Source organism: Trachurus japonicus, chromosome 18, assembly GCF_045865225.1.
Source record: "Trachurus japonicus isolate A0001 chromosome 18, Traja_1.0".
Lineage (NCBI taxonomy): Eukaryota > Metazoa > Chordata > Actinopteri > Carangiformes > Carangidae > Trachurus > Trachurus japonicus.
Genome location: NC_140924.1, coordinates 32,022,335 through 32,041,251, shown reverse-complemented (window position 1 = coordinate 32,041,251; position 18,917 = coordinate 32,022,335). Strand labels below are relative to the sequence as shown.

The 18,917-nt window shown below is 41.2% G+C and overlaps 1 protein-coding gene across 10 annotated transcripts in view; it reads right to left on the bottom strand.

Moving 5' to 3' along the window:
• Positions 1 to 11,203: 11,203 nt before the first annotated feature.
• LOC146969645 (adhesion G protein-coupled receptor L3) overlaps positions 11,204 to 18,917 on the bottom strand; it is a 208,633-nt gene continuing 200,919 nt past the window's right edge. For 4 of the 10 annotated variants that reach the window (XM_085760146.1, XM_085760148.1, XM_085760147.1 and 1 more), the window contains one exon: positions 11,204 to 13,973. In XM_085760146.1, coding sequence (XP_085616272.1) covers positions 13,018 to 13,973 — 956 coding nt within the window. In that variant the 3' untranslated portion in view covers positions 11,204 to 13,017. Of the gene's footprint in view, positions 13,974 to 15,334; positions 15,387 to 16,852; positions 16,979 to 18,917 lie in introns of all 10 variants that reach the window. The other 6 variants (XM_085760140.1, XM_085760141.1, XM_085760142.1 and 3 more) reach the window with 4 other exon arrangements.

Genomic DNA, 18,917 nt, shown 5'->3' with positions numbered 1-18,917 from the left:
TTTGCTCATATTTTAATAAAAGTTGATGCACATCATTTCCAATCATTGGGCCAAGTTTCAAGTTTCTGGCTCATTCCAGCTCACAGGAATTTGAGCTCAAGTGGCAGACAACACATAAAAAGTATAATAATAATAAACCGGGACAATCTTAGAAGGGTTCTACCCCTTCGGGGTTAGAACCCTAATAAGTAGGAAAAAATCCACACAATAACAGTGTGAAGCCCCGGGCACTGGTCCCCTGCCCCGGTCCCTGCAGCTATTTCATAGCTGTAGGGGCCATTGCCCGGTGCGCCTGCCCCGTGGCCCTACACAACTCTAACTAGAAACAAAACCACAATACTAAAAATAAATACAGAAGAGTTGCAGAGGAAAATGGGTGAACAAAAGGGACAGCGCTCCCCATAGAGCAGAGATCAGTTCCTCAACAGTTGCCACGGCCAATTCTCTATTAAATAACAATACTCCACCCATCTGATAAAAACTTTTATAAATACATGGAACCTTTTCAGAGGGTTCTGCCCAGAACACAGTGTAAAATGTTGTACCTATAATTGTCTGTGAATAGTTCCTCAGACAACCTTGATGTAATGGTATTACCCACAACCATCTCCACCTGATTGGGTTCCATCTGGGACCAAGCCAGGGGAGGATCTGCATTTGAGGGCCTGCTACCAACGTACTGAGTCAGTTCTGCAGTGGATGCTGTTACATCTCACACAGGCTTCGCCCTCTACTGGACTCTATGGGTACAACTCTCCTCCAATCGCGTACACACGGTGGCCCAAATTTGCATGCACGTAGCCTGCCAGTAGGGCGTGCCTACCTTTCCTGCCCTTTTGCGGGTATATAAGCAGATGCACCGCCAGCTGCCCTCATTCCTTTTACATTCAGCATCAGCGAATGCCCACTGTCACACTAGCTCCAAGGATGGAGTCGGCGCTTCAGGAACAACGCCCCTGCCTGGCCTGCCCTAACGGCATCATCGCCCCGGCAGACCTGCATCTTCTCTGCTTCGAGTGTCTTGGGAGGAAGCACGCCATCGCCGTCTGAGAAGTGAAGCTCACTTCCGCGTTCAAAAAACTGCAATCCTCTCGGCTGCCTCTGGGGGCTGGTGTCAGAAGGCAGCATCCTCCATAGACCCCCATGTTAAAATTGCCGACTTTACATCCTCAATAAACATGATCAAAGCCTGGTGTCATCACGTTTTTTGGTCTCAATCGATAGTTTCTACACCCGCACACACTCTGAGGGGGGTGAATTATTTTTTAACTATACCATTTTACTATTATTAGGTTTAAAATTCTCGCATAAATTATTGCGTGGAAACGTTGAGTGACAGGTCCGAACCCCTTTCGGCCCTTTCAGCCGTAACAGATGCCACTAATGATTCACTGCTGAACTACACAACAACATCCCTTTGCTCTTGTACCTGGAACCCTTTCAGTGGGTTCTATATAGTACCTATAAAAGGTTGCGCCTAGAGTCAACAGACAACCTTTCTATGATGTACTGTAATGGCCAGAGCCTTTTCATTGGAGTTTCACCTATAACACAAAGCATCATATTTTATTCCACAGGCAAAACTGATCGAATCCCATATATAGTATATTTTGGCTGTCCATCATATTCCAGTGGATTCTCAGTTGGTGGATACACTGATGCAATACTGGTAAATTCACTATTTAGTGAAAACAATGCATCAGATATATTGCCTTCCAAAAGGATGTCCAGGTTTTGTTCTACCTCTGTCTTTTCCTCCAGACAGATTCTCAGTAGTTATTGATATTGTTCACTGAAATCATGAAAAAGCTCCCCAACATCTTTAACAACATAGACCACTTGAGATAATGTATTATCTTCCTTCAGTTTGAGAGGGGGGAAAAAAAAGCCAAGGTCTCTTTTAATGTTTGTTTTTCTGCTAGTTTCTCTAGAAAAAGAAAATAAAAGAGGTAGTAGGTGTTTTGGGAGTGATGATATTTTGTATATTTACTGGGGCGTCCATATTGGCCACATTCAGCAACAACAACAGTGATTTCACTTTGATGATGCAATTCAAAATGCTTTATGTAATTCTTTTGTGCTTTGCAGAGCAGACCATGTGGTGCAGTCTGTATGGAAGCTGGCCCTCAGCCTTCTCCCTGGGAGACACACCCCTCCATACTGTGACCCTCTGTCCCACCCACCCCACCCAACTGCCCACTCTCCAACTCACTTCATCCTTTGTCTCTCCAAAGCCTATCAAACCTACACACAACCATTAATATGTAACTTGATAGAAACATTAGTATACTGGCAGGTGAAGACCTTCTAACACCATGCTCTTTTTAAAGGGTTAAACCTTCTCCTAACCCTCACAGCTTTTCCTCTGTGCCTCGCCCTCAGACGCTGTAATGTGATTACAAATAAGGCTTCAGATGTGCTCCCCCTCTTTGTATCAAACTACATGGCCTCGTCCCAAAAACCCAGTCCAAACTGAACTGATTTAATTACATCATTCTAATTATTCTCAAAAGACAAAAGCCAAGGATGCAATTTAAGATTAGACCTTGGTTAAATAATTGGTCTGAAGAGAAGCTAGCCATGTTTGCTACATTAAGCGGATTTTATTTAATTACAACTACTAGCTGTTTATGAAAAAAAGAAGCAGCTTCAATTTGTATTAAAATTCGAGAGGCTAACCTGTGACTAAATGTTTTTCATAGACGCACAGATCTCTGTACTGTATCTCTGCATTTCAAACATTTGGATGTAGTTGCTATAGTTCCTGAGAAGGTCTGAACTTTATGATGAAAAATATTGTGGCAGTGTAAACAAGCAACAATGATTGAATTCAGAGCAGTCTGACTCACCATCTTGTTTCACAGAGCCACTCGTTGAAATTAAGACAATTAAGAATGCACAAGGACAAACAGGCAATTAGAGGTTTGAGGGCTTTGTTCAAAAACCTGAAATCAAACTCCTTCAAACTACTTCAAGCCTCAGACACTAACAAATCTAATTTGTCATTCTTCCACTGTGTTAGCTTTTTTGACAATAAAATATAATCATCCCTTAATGCATATCCCTGTTAACTCATTCCTATGAGAAACTACTGTAACATTGCTGCACAGATTCAAATCAAAACTTTTTATTTCACAATCCAAAGGTTTCTACTTTGGCAGATTTTCTGCAGCCCTTGGTTTCCTGAGGGTGTCTCTGCTCCTCCAGGAAATCCAGACTCAACTGGGCTGCTCAGCGACCCAATTAGAAAACACGGCACTTTACAGCTCCATCATTTATATCTAACTGTGTACCAGTGCATCCTAGCATCCGTGATAAAAATCCGATGTTGGTATTAGCATCCAGCCATACCCAACCCCTGTGATGAAAGCAGATGTGTACACATTAGTGAGAGCATCCCTTTAGGAGATCTCATTAAAATTGCTGGATCGCTGTAGTGTCCAATCAACAGTATCCACAGAGAATCCAGATGAAAATATTTTTTATTATCTTAGCGGGGGCTGCGTATAGAGCTGATTTCTGCCTTCAAAATGTTCCCAAGCCTTTGATTAGCATGTTGAAACAGAAGCCCTCCGCAGCAGACGGCCTTATCTTAGCTCTCGATGGCATATTTTGAAGGAAACCGATCATAATCAAGCAAGGTCAAGAGATTAACGGATCAGTGAGGTAATGTGAACCACACACTGTGATCTCGTGGACTAAATATCAAAACACTGTACCACTTAATTCTTTGGTTTTCTGTAACAGTAATCAAAAGGGAAAAGAGAAATTACTGCAGTTTGGACATACAAAGACGAAGAAGAAGGAAAAAAAGACACAATCAGTATGTTTGGAGGATTTAAGATGCGGGTGGTGCATCTGGGACCGGCGCACCAACCCTGCCGTGACACTATCTCCAGATTCAATCTACAATATGCTGATTCTATCATAATAAAGAAAATTGGCTCAATCCCTGAGGAGAGGGGTCCTAATAGAAAATAATTCTGCCCTTGAAACACTCTGGGCCTGGCTTTGATTAGATGATGCTATCTTTGTTTAGACTTGAGCATCTGGGGCAGGACCATGTGTTCATATATTTAATTAAAATACCATTGCCTGCACTGACAAAGGGTACTTATCTCATCAAAGTGTTCACCCTGGATTTTTTCTCTTAATTCAAAAGATTATCTTTGTTGATTGGCCATAGAGGTGGGGTGGATGGAGGAGGGGGGGGCGCAGCGGCGAGTATGGAATCTATTGGCTTGTCAGAATACTGGCCCCGTCTGCCGTCCACCTTGACTGCGAGCCAGACATCATCACCGTCTGCCATCTGGCTCCGAGACAGAACTATTTTACCTTTATCGCCACGTTTTTTATCATTCATCTAGAGGTGTGTGAGAGGATAATTACAGTGTCATTATGGTTGTCACAACCTTGCAACAACAAAATTTTTATCGCTGACCCACCGAAAAGGACCTTTGTGTTCCTCTACAATGCACTGATACACTTTGAGAGTGCGACACAAAATGTGGGGAACTGTAGAAGACATGCGATGATATATTACTTTACTTTTCTTCAAGTATCGCTGCAGCTAATGCTTATTCAGTTTTTTAATTGATAATCATTTGTTTTACGCCATGTCTGCTTTTATTTCGCACTGCCCCGGGAAAATCTATTACAACATGATTAATTTGACATCGAAACATGACAAGAAAAGTTTTAAATGCTCATATTTAAAATGTATTAGATTATTAGAATAGTTGTTGCTTAATTACCTATCAATCATCTGATCAATTAATTAACTGACATGGCAGCTGTTAATATGTAAACAAAATAAAGTGGTTGATTCAATTATTTTCCAACTGACAGGAAATTAATCCATCTCTTTTTTTTAAATTACAACTCTTATTATTAGTATTGAAGTTAAAACACAATCCAATCCAGTTCTTCAGCACGCTGCAACATGTCAAGACTGTAAACAAGTAAACAGGACCACAGCTGTAGTGACCTCTGAGCCTTCACACCGAAAAAACAAAACAAAAAAGTATCAAGTGAACTACTGTACATCATGCTGCACAGTCCTGCTGGTTATGTATAACACACTCCGCTCTATGACCTGCAGTAACACACAAAAATTCCCTGGGTGGCCATTACCAGTTTCCTGGCTACGATGCTCCTTCTCTCGTGGCCCCTCACACTGAAAATTACCTCCCAAATGAACTCACAGAGGATTCTAGTGAATGTCACGTAACCTGTTTGCCCGTGGCATGAGAGGCCTGTTTGCCGCTCCCTGTAGAGTAATTGTTGGGATACTGTCAGGCATTGAAGGTGCACAGGGTTTTCCGCTGCTTATCCAGTTCTGTCATAAAACAAGGTCGCGCTAGGACATGATGAGGTGTATTTACGAGTGACCAAAAGTGACGAGAGTAACCGGCTCAGAGTGTGAGACACGGAGAGAGAGGCAGGAGGGGAAGATTTAACGATGATGTTCCTGTGAGCCTGCGAATCTGGCCTGTTTGCAGCACGACTGTAAGATGCTACCTCAACATTTGGACCTATTCTGGCACACACACAGAAAACCTCCAGCTATCATACTCCTTTATTGACTCTGCCCAGATGTGGAACTATATGAGCCATAGGTACCAGACTTGGGCCGAGATATGTTGGACCAGAAGTTTGATTTTGCTACCTTGGACATCTTTTACTGACTAAACCAACATTGCAAACACTTCTGAAAAAAAAAAAAAATCACTTCACCCCAGCTTCTCTATCTTTTTTTAATGTAAAAACAAAAAAAAATGTCTGCACACTGTCTGGAAAATTGCAATGAGCAATTTTCATCTATCCTGTGACATGTAACAGACCAAACTTGGTCATAAAAAGAAACAATTGGACATAATTGCTGGTTGAAGCCTTAACAACACTACATTCACCTGCTCCTTTTCACTGAGTGTTTGCCTGGTGGAGTCTCCAGCAGCGCCAAACAATCATCTTACAGTTGTTTTGACAGAAAGCACCTGCAATTTGGCCACAGTTGATGTGAGAACCTTTTTTTTTTTTTTTTAAAGACCACTGTTATTTGTCTTGTGTTGTTCTGAAAACTCAAATGTCAAAGTGCTGATAACCAGCTGCCAATGCTGAAATGCCAGTCAAGTGAACACAAGCTGTGGAGTTTATAATTGCACTGAGGTTAAATCTCATGTCTGTTTCCTGCTAGCTGATGACATTGTCCCTACTGTAAGACTCTTATTTTGAATTAAGATTTTAACAAGCTTGGATGAGGTAACATTTAGACTTACTATAACACAACTAACATCTTTTGGATACTTGTTAGATCTGAATCTGCTACCTAACAAAAAAAATGTCTTCATTTCTATGGTTATATATATACCACACATACAATACACACACACACACATCAGGAGTAATGTGTCAGGGTCTTGCCCAAGGACACTTGGACATAGAGCCTGGAGGAGCTGGGGATCAAACCACCCACTTTCAAATTCATGGATGACCTCTTCTACCTCCTGACCCACAGCCGACCCCATTGTTCCATGCTCTGGTCCCATTTTCCCACTGTATTTCTTCTGCAGCCAAACACTGAGAACTAACCCAGTAAAAACAGATGTTAGTTCAGCTTAGTTTACTTGACATTTTGGGAGCCGACGAACTGGAGCAGCAGAGCTGAACTTCTCCAAATGTCAGAACTCGCTGGCTAGATTTAGACTAAACATCCCATAAAAACCACCCTTTCTTAAAGTAATTGTCGCATTAGGGCCACATATTAATGTGTACCAAACCTAAAAATGACAATATATGGACAAAATGAGCTTTGTTATCTCGAGCTAACAACATAATCAACTCACAGGAAACAAAAGGCTGTTCCCTCTTATTACTAACAATGCAACAGCTTTAACTGAAAACATCTCATGTCTCATTGACAGTTATTACATCTTGGCTTAGGTTGAAAGCAATGCTACTGCTATGGAGTCACCAAACTTGTGCTGATAGATTTAGTATTTGCTGCACTTTAACAGTTGTAATAGAGTTAAGGAAATGTAAGATATGCTCATGTTGAATAAGCTGTAACAAATAGTTTTAAAGACTAGAGTAGCAGTCAATATCAAATCTGAGAAAAAACAAACATCTGTAGCTGTTCGTTATGGTTTTAATAATCACAACCTCATGGCAGTGTGGGTGTATTTGATCTGATCTGACTGACAGTGGTCAAGTCTTTACAGTACACTGAAATTAGTGCTGGCGATATTTGTCTATTTGATAAACGTTATAAGGTTTCATCGATGTCTTAGTTTCAACATGACATAAGTTGCATTGCTGACCAACTTTTAATATCTCAAGTACAACCACAGCCCAAAGTCTTGAACACTTTGGGAGGCGAAGTGGCAAACATTGACAACCCCCAACCCACCCACCCCCACCTTAAATCAATGTTATCTTGACTAGAAAGCCAGAGAGGTTTTTTCTTTTATGTGCTAAGGCTGTCAAGCTGTCCCAATACACAGAGCTGGAGATGACATTGATTCACCTTTCATTTGGAATTCTGCCAGCCATTCGGCCATTGATTTTTCACCAGGGGGGCCAGATATGAAATGTGCTATTTTATATTTCACATTTGAGCTACTCATACATTGTTGTTCACATGATGGCACACAGGTGTTCTTGTTGCCTTGTGCCCTCATTCTCACACGTGCCCATACATGAGGACACATGTCCTCACGCACGCCGCGCATCATCCATGGGCACGCACCACTGCTCAGGATCAGGAGAGACAACAGAGAGACAATTTCCAATGCAGTGGCCTCGAACAGGCAGCTCACAAATGGACAGTTGTCCTTATCAGCGCACCCGTAGTGTCTTTACTCTAGTTTCCTCTTCTGACTGAAACTGTTTAACAGATCTTTCTTCTGTAATTGGATGTACAGTCACCACATAAGACAAGAAAATAGCGTGTAGACTCACAGAGGAGATTAAATCCGTTGTGTAGTAACACTCTCAGCAGAGACAGATGAACTTAAAGATCATATGAAATAAATCAGTCCTGGATTAGGAGATAGGAGACCTAAGTGTTAGAGGAGGGATGTGTGGAAAGTGGACATCACCCTTCACTGTCAACCACAAGGATATCTCCCATCGCCTGCACTGTCCAATCAAACAGCTCGCCAGTGACAACTTCATCAGGGGCTTAAAATATGTAGTTTGTCAAATGTTTTTAATCCCTTACAGTGTGATAACCTGTCAGATAAATACTCAGATATAGACTTAAACATAAGGTTGTATGTATGTTCTAGGATCTTCAAAGAGTGCGACAGCTTTAAAAATAAAATAAATAAAAAAATTCTAGCGCTATTATAGTTCATTGATTACTTCTTTGGGAGCTTCACGGTGCTCTACTTTAAAAACTGTGAGCATATGTCAAGAGTTACTTTGTTGTTCGAGAGGTAAGCAGAAAACCTTTCGCAGTTAAAGATTTCAATCTAAAATGTGATGGCTTAGCTTAGCCAGAAAAATCAATACATCGCACATATGCCATTCAGAAATTGTACCTACTCCTGAAAAAGAGTGTGGATAAAAGATACAGTTTGGCTTTGAAAAAATACAAATATAATACACTGACTTCAATCTATATCATTTGAATGTGTGTCTGTGTCTCGCATTATAAGTAACCCAGGTCAATGGGAAGTGAGCTGCAGTGCCTCTTATTCCCAGTGGCATTTTGTGCCACGCAAGCATGTTTGTGGGCAGCGTTCGGGGGCCCAGGGTGGCTCATGGGCTTGCGTAACAACTCATTAAGAAAGTGGAGAGGGGACCAGAGTCACATCTTCAGCACATTTCATGAACTCGCCCGGGTTTGCAAATGCCAGTCAAAGTGATGCAGCGGTGACAGCCAGAGCACTTTCTGTCCACCCAAGTCATATCTCTAAGTGAAGATCCATGCTTCAGCATATGGCCAGAGAGGAGGACTGGAGGTCCAGAGTTCTGGACCCCCCCCCTCCTCCTACATCTTTCTGACGCAGGATCCCGGCTGTGATAACAGGGAGTCTCACATCTCTGGCAATTTTTCACAATGACTCAGCTCCCCATCACAGAACCAGCTCTGTGCAAATAGGCTGGTCTTTTTTTTCCTAGTTCATTCTACAACACACTTCAAATGCATGATATAATAAGATACAGGCAAGAACTTGGTCTATTGCAATGCATATGCTGTATATGGGTCCAGTGGGGATGTCTACTACATAGAACACTAGTGTATAAAGAGCCTTGTAAACTTGGTTTACTGCTGTAGTGACATAATATTTAAGTGCAGTATCATTCACTTAGTTCACATTTTCAATTTAGTCCCTTATCTGCCAGTGGTTGAAATGCTGGGTTTAGAAAACTCTGCTGTTAATCATTTAATTTGTCCGTTGAGCAGCAGGGGCAAAATAAACGACTGACTAAAGACGAAAGTTGAACGTTTACATAGCCAAAGACCCTGATATTTTTCTCAGCAGTTGGTTGTCTAGGCAAGCAAATATTGATTTAACATTCATCGAGTGGGTAGGAACAACTCCAATGGGATGCTCATGTTGCTCAATGTCAGCTGGAAATGTTAGTTTGCGGGTTTGCTAACAAGTTGGAGACTAAATGCTGATTAGCCGGGGATTGTTTTAATGTCTTTCTGTTTCCTTCTTTTAGTCGAGAAGCTCTTGATTTCAACAAAAACACAATCATTAACTGGAATACAATAACCCTGAATTAACGTCAATGGATAAATGAAAGGAATGGACTTTGCTGTACAGTAAAATTGTACCCTGAAAGGTTTATACAAATGTCTATAGCAATATGATTCCTTTGTTGTCATACAATTACATGTTTCACTTTCATGTTCTGATGTGTATTGTCTACAGTTGTATTTTTATTTTACATTATAGACATTATGAAGTTGTTGGGGTGAACATGCTAGCTAATCGTTGTCAATTTTCAAAGCAACATTAGCATTCATTTAGTGTAATGTTTCTGGTCAGGTTCAGTGTTAACTTTGTTACTTTATTTGAGAATCTAAGACTTAAAGGAGCAACGAGGAGTTTCTATTTGGTTATAAAAAAGTCTCACGTTAATGTGGATGAATCTCCGCTACCCACACTTGTTAATGGGCCCATTTTCGATAAATATATCGTTTTGTCTCTATCGTTATTTTGTTATTATTAGTGGTGGTGGAAATGCTGGGCCGACCAGCGCTTCCTTACTTTCGGTTTCGTGGCGAGTCATGAGAATAACGCAATCGCCGTTTATGGTCGGAACTATGACGGTATGTGATCGTCTTTGAACCTCTGACTTTAATTATTGATGAATGAAAACATGAGTCCGTCTTGCGCCGGTCAAAGAATTTTACGGTGTGCGCGGAGGCTCATAAATGTAGTGTGAAAACGCTTCGCTTTTCCAAAACTCCTCGTTGTCCCTTTAATTGGGGGCACTACATTCACTGGCTAGTCCCTAAGTATGTCTGGCTTTTGTTGAGTGCTGGTTATGGACATTGAGACATTGTAATTTTTTGTTGTAGTATACCCACTGCTGATGTTAGCTTCTGATTTAATGAATTGTTTGAGATGATATATTATCATTCCATACTTCTACTTAAATGTCCGACTTCCATGATATGGTGTACTGTAGCATTAACTTTCACCCAAAAGTCGAATACCTCTAACTTTTTGTGAGTAGTGTAAAACCAAGCTATGTATCTTCAAGGCAGACAGTGTTAAAGAGCTGGTCAGCGTGGGAAATTCAGGAAGGAAAAGCTGAGATCGGTATATGAGATGGTGTATGAATCGACATTGACAAGGTGTACAGTTTGATGCGAAGAGTGGTGGGCTAATTAAACATCCATTGCTCCTCATGTTAGCTAAGGAGAGACTGAAAAACTCACAAATCCTTTGAAGTCCAACAACTAATGTGCTGCATTAATGCTGAAGAACATATAGGCTTCTGAATATCTGATCGTGACCATCACCACAGTGTGTTTTAGCCTCAACACCATGAAACAATAAAATGTGATTGTGTGAAAGCGACCGAAAAGTTACCGTATAGGATAAACAAAACTTACCTGTGTTCATGTCTTCTGCCAGGAGGAATGATCCCGTTGACTTTGTTGCCCTGCACAGCCGATCATAGTCACGTTAAACATACTGTACAGTATCCATAAAGAATGCATTGGTTACACAAGCAATGATATTGAAATATTTATTACAGCTTATGAAATCACTGCTTCTAGTGTAAAGCAGACCAGAGCATACAGAGCACATCCACTGTTGCTGGGCAAAATTTATTTGGCACTGAAATGGACAGTGGGCTAATGAGGGGTATTAACTGGTAATTAAAAAAAGGAATTGATCATTTCCATCATTTGGAGGTCCCTCCCTGTACTCCATATAAAAGTGTTCCAAGACAAATCAGCAGAACTTTTGTCATAGCTAAGCGATAAATCTTAATCAGTAATTTATTTGTTGGCAAACAAGTTTCACTGTTACAACAAATATTAGTTATGAGGTCATTCACCTTGGAAACCGATACAAAAAGGAATAAATATGAAGCCATAATCATAGCCAATAATAAAAAATATCTGTGCCACTAAAAGTTACTCCCATTCTCCATTTTATTACTGTTTATTTGAACAAATAAATAAATATTTTTTTCTCCACAAGGAAGAAAAAGAAAACACTTCCAGTTTTTCTCACTCCAAAAGCACTTTCTTTAATAAGTAAAACAGCCATATTTCTTTTTTGTACAAGTGCCTAGTGCTTGTCAATGTTCAATTCCTTCTCTTTCTGAGAAGCACAAGCATTTTTCTGAATGCCAATAGAGATGCAGAATGCACTATGAACTTTTCTGAGGGACACCTCATAATTAACTGGACTGACTCTGCCTCCTTGACGATCTGTGAATCAGAGCTCTGCTATCTACACAGTAAAAAATAAGAAAGGGAAAAAAAAAGAAAATAAAACAGGAAATCAAACAGAAACGGAGAACAGACCGAAGAACATAGGTGATAATTTACACAAAAATGCCTGCACGATAAGTGTTGTGATATTTTTTGTGTTATTTTGTTTCTATTTAGATGGTCATTTCTTGGAAAGTTATAAAAGAGGAAAAAGAAAACCCAAAATGAAATCAGACTGACAGACTGGTACCAGAAACCCAGAAAGGCCAGCACAACAGAACAAAATTGCTCCTAACCACTACATTTACAGAGACAAAGGGTTTGCTCGGAACAAAAAAGCATACTATTATGTGCAAAGCTAGTTATCTGTACAATTACATAGAAATATCTGATAATTCTCTTATTAGTTTTTTCTCCCTCTTTTTAACAACTGTTATTACAGTAAAATGAAAGAAAAAAAGAACAGCTATGCTTGAAAGCATACGATCAATCCTTCATGGTAATTGTTCAAAATGTTTGTGTATTTTTTTTGTTTGTTTTTTTTGTTCATTTTTTTTTCTCTTTTTTTTCATTGAAGGGACACTTCAGCAAACAAAATGTGCTGCAACTCACCAAAGAGGAAGAAAATCTTTCAAAAAGTCAATATAGATACAGAAGTATAATAAAATAGTCCTTTTTTTTTAAATTTCTCATTTATTCCGGTGAAGTCTATTGTTTAGACTTGTATCGCGCTGGGGCTGTGCAGTTCCTTTTCGACTGTCAGGCTATATCTCAGAGACCTAAAAATCCTGTGTGAGCAATTGTCTCTATTCACACCGAGACAAAACACGCCAAACCACACAGGGGTTTGAGGAGGGAAACACAACATCAACAGATTCCCGCAATATCTAACCAAATATAGTCACAGATTAGGCCCCCATACAATTATTATCCTGGCCGTGGTCAGTCACAGCGAGAGAATAGTCCTTTGCTCCGCCTCAGTCTTCGGAACACAGAATAAAAAGAAAGGCTACCACTGCCAACGACTGATGGAACAAGAGGACACGGGGGGGAAGAGTAGACTACGGTAATAGGAGGGACGCTAGTTGGGGGGTTGTTTGGGCCTATAGGCTGGTGACCAGGTGCGAGGGCTCCTGATGGGCCTCTTCTGGAGATAGATCCTCTTTGTTTGGGGGTACGATAAAGCCGTCGCTGCTGCCCCGCCCTAGCTGGTAGTAGGAATGCAGCTGATGCAGGTGGTTGCGCGAGCCCAAGTTGGGCATGCTCTTGTAGTAAACGTCGTCCGAGCTGGCCTCCGGGCTCCTGGTGTCCCCGCCGTCCTTGGAGCCGTCGGCGGGTTCTGCGGACACGTCAGGCAGGCCGGGCAGCATGGGCATGCTGGTGTAGAGGGAGTCTCTCTGGTGGTTGTGGGTGGGCGACGAGCCCTCGTCCTCGGTGTGCTCGTTGGTGAGTAAGGGGAAGAAGCTCTCGCTGTTCTCCTGGGGGATCCTCCGTCGGGACGAGGAGGTGGTGGTGGTGGTGGCGGACGAGAAGGGGTGGTGGGGCAGGGGGAGGGGGGGCGGCACCGACTGGTGGAGGTGGCTGTGGAGGTTGTCCACGGCCTGTAGGGAGGGGGGCGGTCTTTGAGGCAATAGCGGGGCGTTGGACTCCTCGCGGATCAACTCCAGCCCCAGGCCTTCGTCGTGGTGCGGACCGAAGGTGGAGTGGTCATCCAGGCCCAGCGCCACGTTCATGCCCATCCCCACTCCCAAGCCCATCCCATAGCCGCTGTCCTTGCCGCCGTTGCTAACGTTGTTGACCAGCTTGTTCATGAGGTTGCGGTTCTGCTCGGTCGAGCGCTCGTGGGAATTGTTGAGGTAGGAGGGGATATAATTGGAGGTGAGCTCTTTCAGGATCTTCTTCTCCAGGGTGGTCTCCTTGTGGTTATAGCCCCGGTCAATGATCTGGACACAGTCACTCATATACTCGGCGCTAGCAATGCTGTAGCTGTTGCCATGGTTACCATTCAGTGGTAGAGTATCCATGACACTTGTATCCCGGGCATTGTTCAGGATTCCCTCTGGAATGACAAACATGGGTTGGGATTGGGGGGAGGTAGAGTGGGCGAATGAGAAGGGTGAAATCTGATGGGATGTAATTGCCACAGCTAAATGTCAGCCTTTTTTTTTTTTTTTTTTTTTTTTACAAACACAATTTACATCCATCACATACTGTAGCCCATATATTCAGGAATATGTCCTGACCCTCAAGCACTCTCAGCACTTTATGTCATCCACAATTCTATAAAGTGCACTCTGTGGAAATAAGGACTGTACAGGACTGGGATTAGATAAGACATAAAGCACTGCATTTACATTAAAAGCCTATACACCGCAAATGAGCGTCATACAAACTTACCTTATTATGAAAGACAATTTCTATGACCACATTTCACTTTTCATTAAATTTCACTGATAAGTCAATGGCGAGTGGTGAAAACACTGATATATGTGTGACACACAACAACACAAAGCTCAAGCACGGAACAAAAACACAACACTTATGCACTAAGCAAGCAATGACAAAACAAAAAAAACTCAGCCATGCATTTCACACTTCACAAATTAAACACAAACCACAGCACCGGCTGTAAATTTGGACCCCGGCCATATTGTCCCATATGAGCATTGCAATTTCACAGTGAAATACTTGGAGGATAGAAAACATTTATTTATACGTTTTATCCTTGTGAACCATCATTTCCAACTATTTCAAAATCAAACCACCCTGGAGGAAAAGGAGACTTTCTGTTCTCCCCGTTGCATGAACATGTAATGTAGATTTCATACTTGATCAATTTGAAGTCCGGGCTATCAAGATCAAAGGATATTTCTGATGATAGTTCAAACTACCTCAGACAAGGACAGCCAGCTTGTTAAAAGTGTCAAGCCCACAGTCTGACCTCTTGAAAATTTGACAAGACGCATTTCTGAGACCTTCGAAGGGGCTGCGCCAGCTCGATCAAAGTGAACGGTAAAAATAAATGTATTATAATTAATTTTAAAAAGTGAATGAACAAAAGGCACAGCTGTTCAGTATTCGCTGAATAAAATGTAGATCGATTCATACTGAGGTGCCTTATGAAATGTTGAGGTGAGTCTGAATGTTGCCTGTAATTGGATTTGATGAGCCAATGGATATGTGCCTTCAAGAAACAGCAAATGCCTGAAGTGTTTAAAATACATCTGGCTGTGCAAACGACACAAATCAGTGGTATTCAGGAAGTCATATCACCAAATTCTTACAGGTCTGTTTGAAAAAGGCTGTGGGCCTTTGTCAGAAAAAAGAATACTAATACTTCCAGAGGGAATTACAGTTTTTTTTTCATCAGCCCTTTTTGTCAGCATCGAGTGAAAAGAAAGTAAAGCCAAAGTCAATTACATTTGATAAGCAATGTTTAGTTTGACTCCCATACTTGTCTCTCTGTAGGGCTCTTTAAGGGACAGCATGAGGGAAAGGAAAGAAGAAAAAGAAAACACAATAAGCATAACAGTGACAGGTAGAAAGAGAAATGTGCACATACAGTATGCAGATGATGCATCAAGAATATGTTTCTAGTAGGCAGTTGTTTAAAGTCACCATGCAAAAATTTTGTGTAACCAGAGAAAAAACTGCAACACAGCAGTATACAGAAAAAGAAGAAAAAACGTCTTTTTGAAGGACCCTCAGAGTAAAACATGGCTGATGGATTTGAGCATCAAATGTGCCTGTAAATCTTTTGATGCATTAGCATTTTCAGCATTCCAGATATTTATTTTACATCTGTGGCAGTGTTAGTGAATTATAGCCCTCTGTCAAGAGCTCCATTGCAGCACTTGTATCGCATACATAAATTATCCACTGATCAAAGCTCTTTTTTAAATCTCAGTTTTACACAAGTTTCTCAGTTTTTACGGACTGTTGGAGATACAGCAATCATCTATTGAGCTGAGAGAGTTAGAAAAAAATCACAACACCTCTGTAGAGGGAAGGCAAGCATTTGATGATGTCAGAAATTTCAGAAAACAGTCGATTGCTCCATGACTGATCGGGTCTGATATTTGATATCAGTCTAATAACCAGTATATTGAAAAAAATAATGTGTGGATCAAATTTGTTGACTTGTTGTCCTACATTTTTAATATATGAAGCTGTAATTATCACCATTAAAAGCTTTAGTGTCTGTTTAACTGCAGATGGAATTATATTTACAGAAATATCAAAGCCCTGAGCGAAAGTGAGGGAATCCTTCCTGTTTGCTCAGGCTTTGAATGTTTTTTATACCGCATAATCGTGTTGCGTGTGTTTTGGATTTTTACATCAGATTCTTTGACATTTATCACAGAACAACAATGTTTGACAATCCAACAGCGCTTTAAAAACGAAAGAAATGCTGACAGTAAAAACAGAGAGACAGGAGACATGGCACGCAAGCTTCACTGACAACATTAGAGCACATTTAAAATAAATGACTGGGGATGTATCCGGCTCCCTATGGGGACACACTCTTGGTTTTTCTTTTTCTTTTCTTTTTTCTCTTTGTCAGCCAAACAGCTACGACTTGAGTGTGACCGAATTGCGCGCCCTGACCAGAAGCCATGACACACCTCCATTACAAAAACCCCACAGGACAAAACCTGAGGGATTTTTTGTGATAAAGCTACAGTTGGTTCAAAGCTAACACAAACATCTAGAGCAGTGTTATTTTAATTAAAGCCCTGTAAAAAAAAACCTTCAAGGTTGCACTCAGGAATTCTAGTTTAGTGCAAATCTATTACTTTTAGTTCTCCAATGATGAAGTGGTTGGCCAGGAACAAAGACCCTGTAGTGCAACCTCGTACGTTTCTACAGGACTACACAGGAAAATAAAACAACACTGCCCCAGCCACAATGTTAAAGAATGAAAAGAAGCTAGCACACCTTGTGTGTTGTACATGCCCAGAGGGTTGTTATAGACTGCCGATTCCCCAAGCAATGTATTATAGGGATTGTTAGTGCCATGAGGACGTAGGAGTGCATTAGGTATAAGATGGTTAGCCATAGCCCCTGGAGCAGCCAGAAAGAGACAGAGTGAGACAGAATAGAAAAAAAGGAGTGGAGAGACAGAAGAAGGTAGGTGGGAGAATAAATTGATATATAGACAGAGAGAGAAAGAGAGAGAACATTCATATCAGTTGGGCAGATGCAGCTGAGCAATGACAGCCATTAACATCCAGATGATCACATTAATGTGAGGGGGGTTCGCTACATGAAAGTGGCAGAGCTGAACTGACATGGCTAATGGGACCAATGGAAAGTGTATTAATTGTATTATTAATGCCGGCCATTAGTTTTCAGCCTGTTTTCTCCACTTTTTTTTTTTTTTTTTGAGCTCCACATTCAGGCAGCGTACAATAGCTAACAGACATACATTACAGAAAAATAAAGAAATCAAAGGAAGCACCGACACGGCCAACACGACACATGTAGTGTTACACTACAGTTCTACACTGAAACAGGACAAGAGTACAGGAACCACTCAGGACAGTGTTTGGTCTTTGAGGCTGAACTAATGAACAGAAAGGAAGTGCTTTCAATTCTCGTCACGGGCCGTTCGTTCGCTATTATAAAGCAACAAGTCCCGGCCCCAGACATCCAGCCAAACCTCCACCTCTACATTCTATATATCAACTTCCTCCTCTGCTCCTGTCTAAAACCCAAAACTCTGAGTTGAGGTGCGGTGCCTGCACACGTCGGATCTAAAGTCAGACGAGAAATGAGTCATTCATATCATTGTTTCAAAAATAACCAAGACTTTTCGAGTGTTAAATGTAGCGCCATTATTATTCTAAATTGCACATATGGTGTGCGAGGACGGATACTGTATCAGAATGAAAGGGGAGGGAGGGGGCGATGGATCCACGCGTCACGAGTGTTATTGTTTGTGGCGTTGCCAGACTTATGAGCTGAAGTGGTTTCATTATTTTCCTTTTCTCCGAAGATCAAAGTTCATATTTGGTCTCATCCTCTACGTGCTGCTGCCTCCGACTGAAGCCGCAGCCTCTCTTTAGTTGGAGACGGTCATTACTTTGCTTCAGCCGCGCCTCCTTTTTACGCAAACACAACACAGGCTCATCTTCTATTTATGTGATGCTTGTCCTCAGATACTTGCTGCCAGGATCTTTGCTTGAATGACTCATCAGTTTTTTACCCCCCCGACCACATACTGTAGCACCACACCAAAGCAGCCTTCAGAGCCTGAGCCCCCGTGATTAGCTGCAGAACCTTAAACATGACTGCTGCACATTCCCTGATGTTTGTTTTATTTTTTATTTTTTCCTTTTCGTCAGCCGCGATGAAAATAATTTCTTTTTAAGTGTTTGGATACATTATATAGAGAATGTCAAGTATGCTGAAAATATTTCTGACTTGCATTCATGTCCTGTTTACGAGCCGCCCACCCTCTCCCCTGTCAACATGATGTGATGATATTATATTTAAAGAATGCGTGTGTTTCCGTTACACACTCTCTGCCAGAGCGGATAAACATCTTTTATCCCAAGTACTGGTACACAGCAATTAGATTTCCCCGGCTGAGCGTCCTGTTCTTTTCAAATGCTCCGAATCTGTCACACGGATGGAGATTTTTACGTTACCTTGTGACTCCCCTCATCTTTTCAAAGTTGCTCGTGTACTTTTTGATGGAATTTTAATTGCAGAAATATTTACTATCTTGGAGGACTGTGCTTAATGAACATGAACATGAGTACAGTACTGCTGATTTAGGCTCATCTTCCACTATTGTTCTAATTCTAGTTTAGTATTAATTAGGCATAATATGGTTTTGCTTGGAAATCAGCGTTGTTTTGATTTAGAAAAAAAAAAAATTACAAACAAAAAAATATATAACGCAGTAATTTGTTGTTGCTGTTGCTGCTTGCCCTAATTACAGTGTATTCCATAAACAGCGTCCTCCTTTTAAATTCTCCCAGTGACAGATCACCCA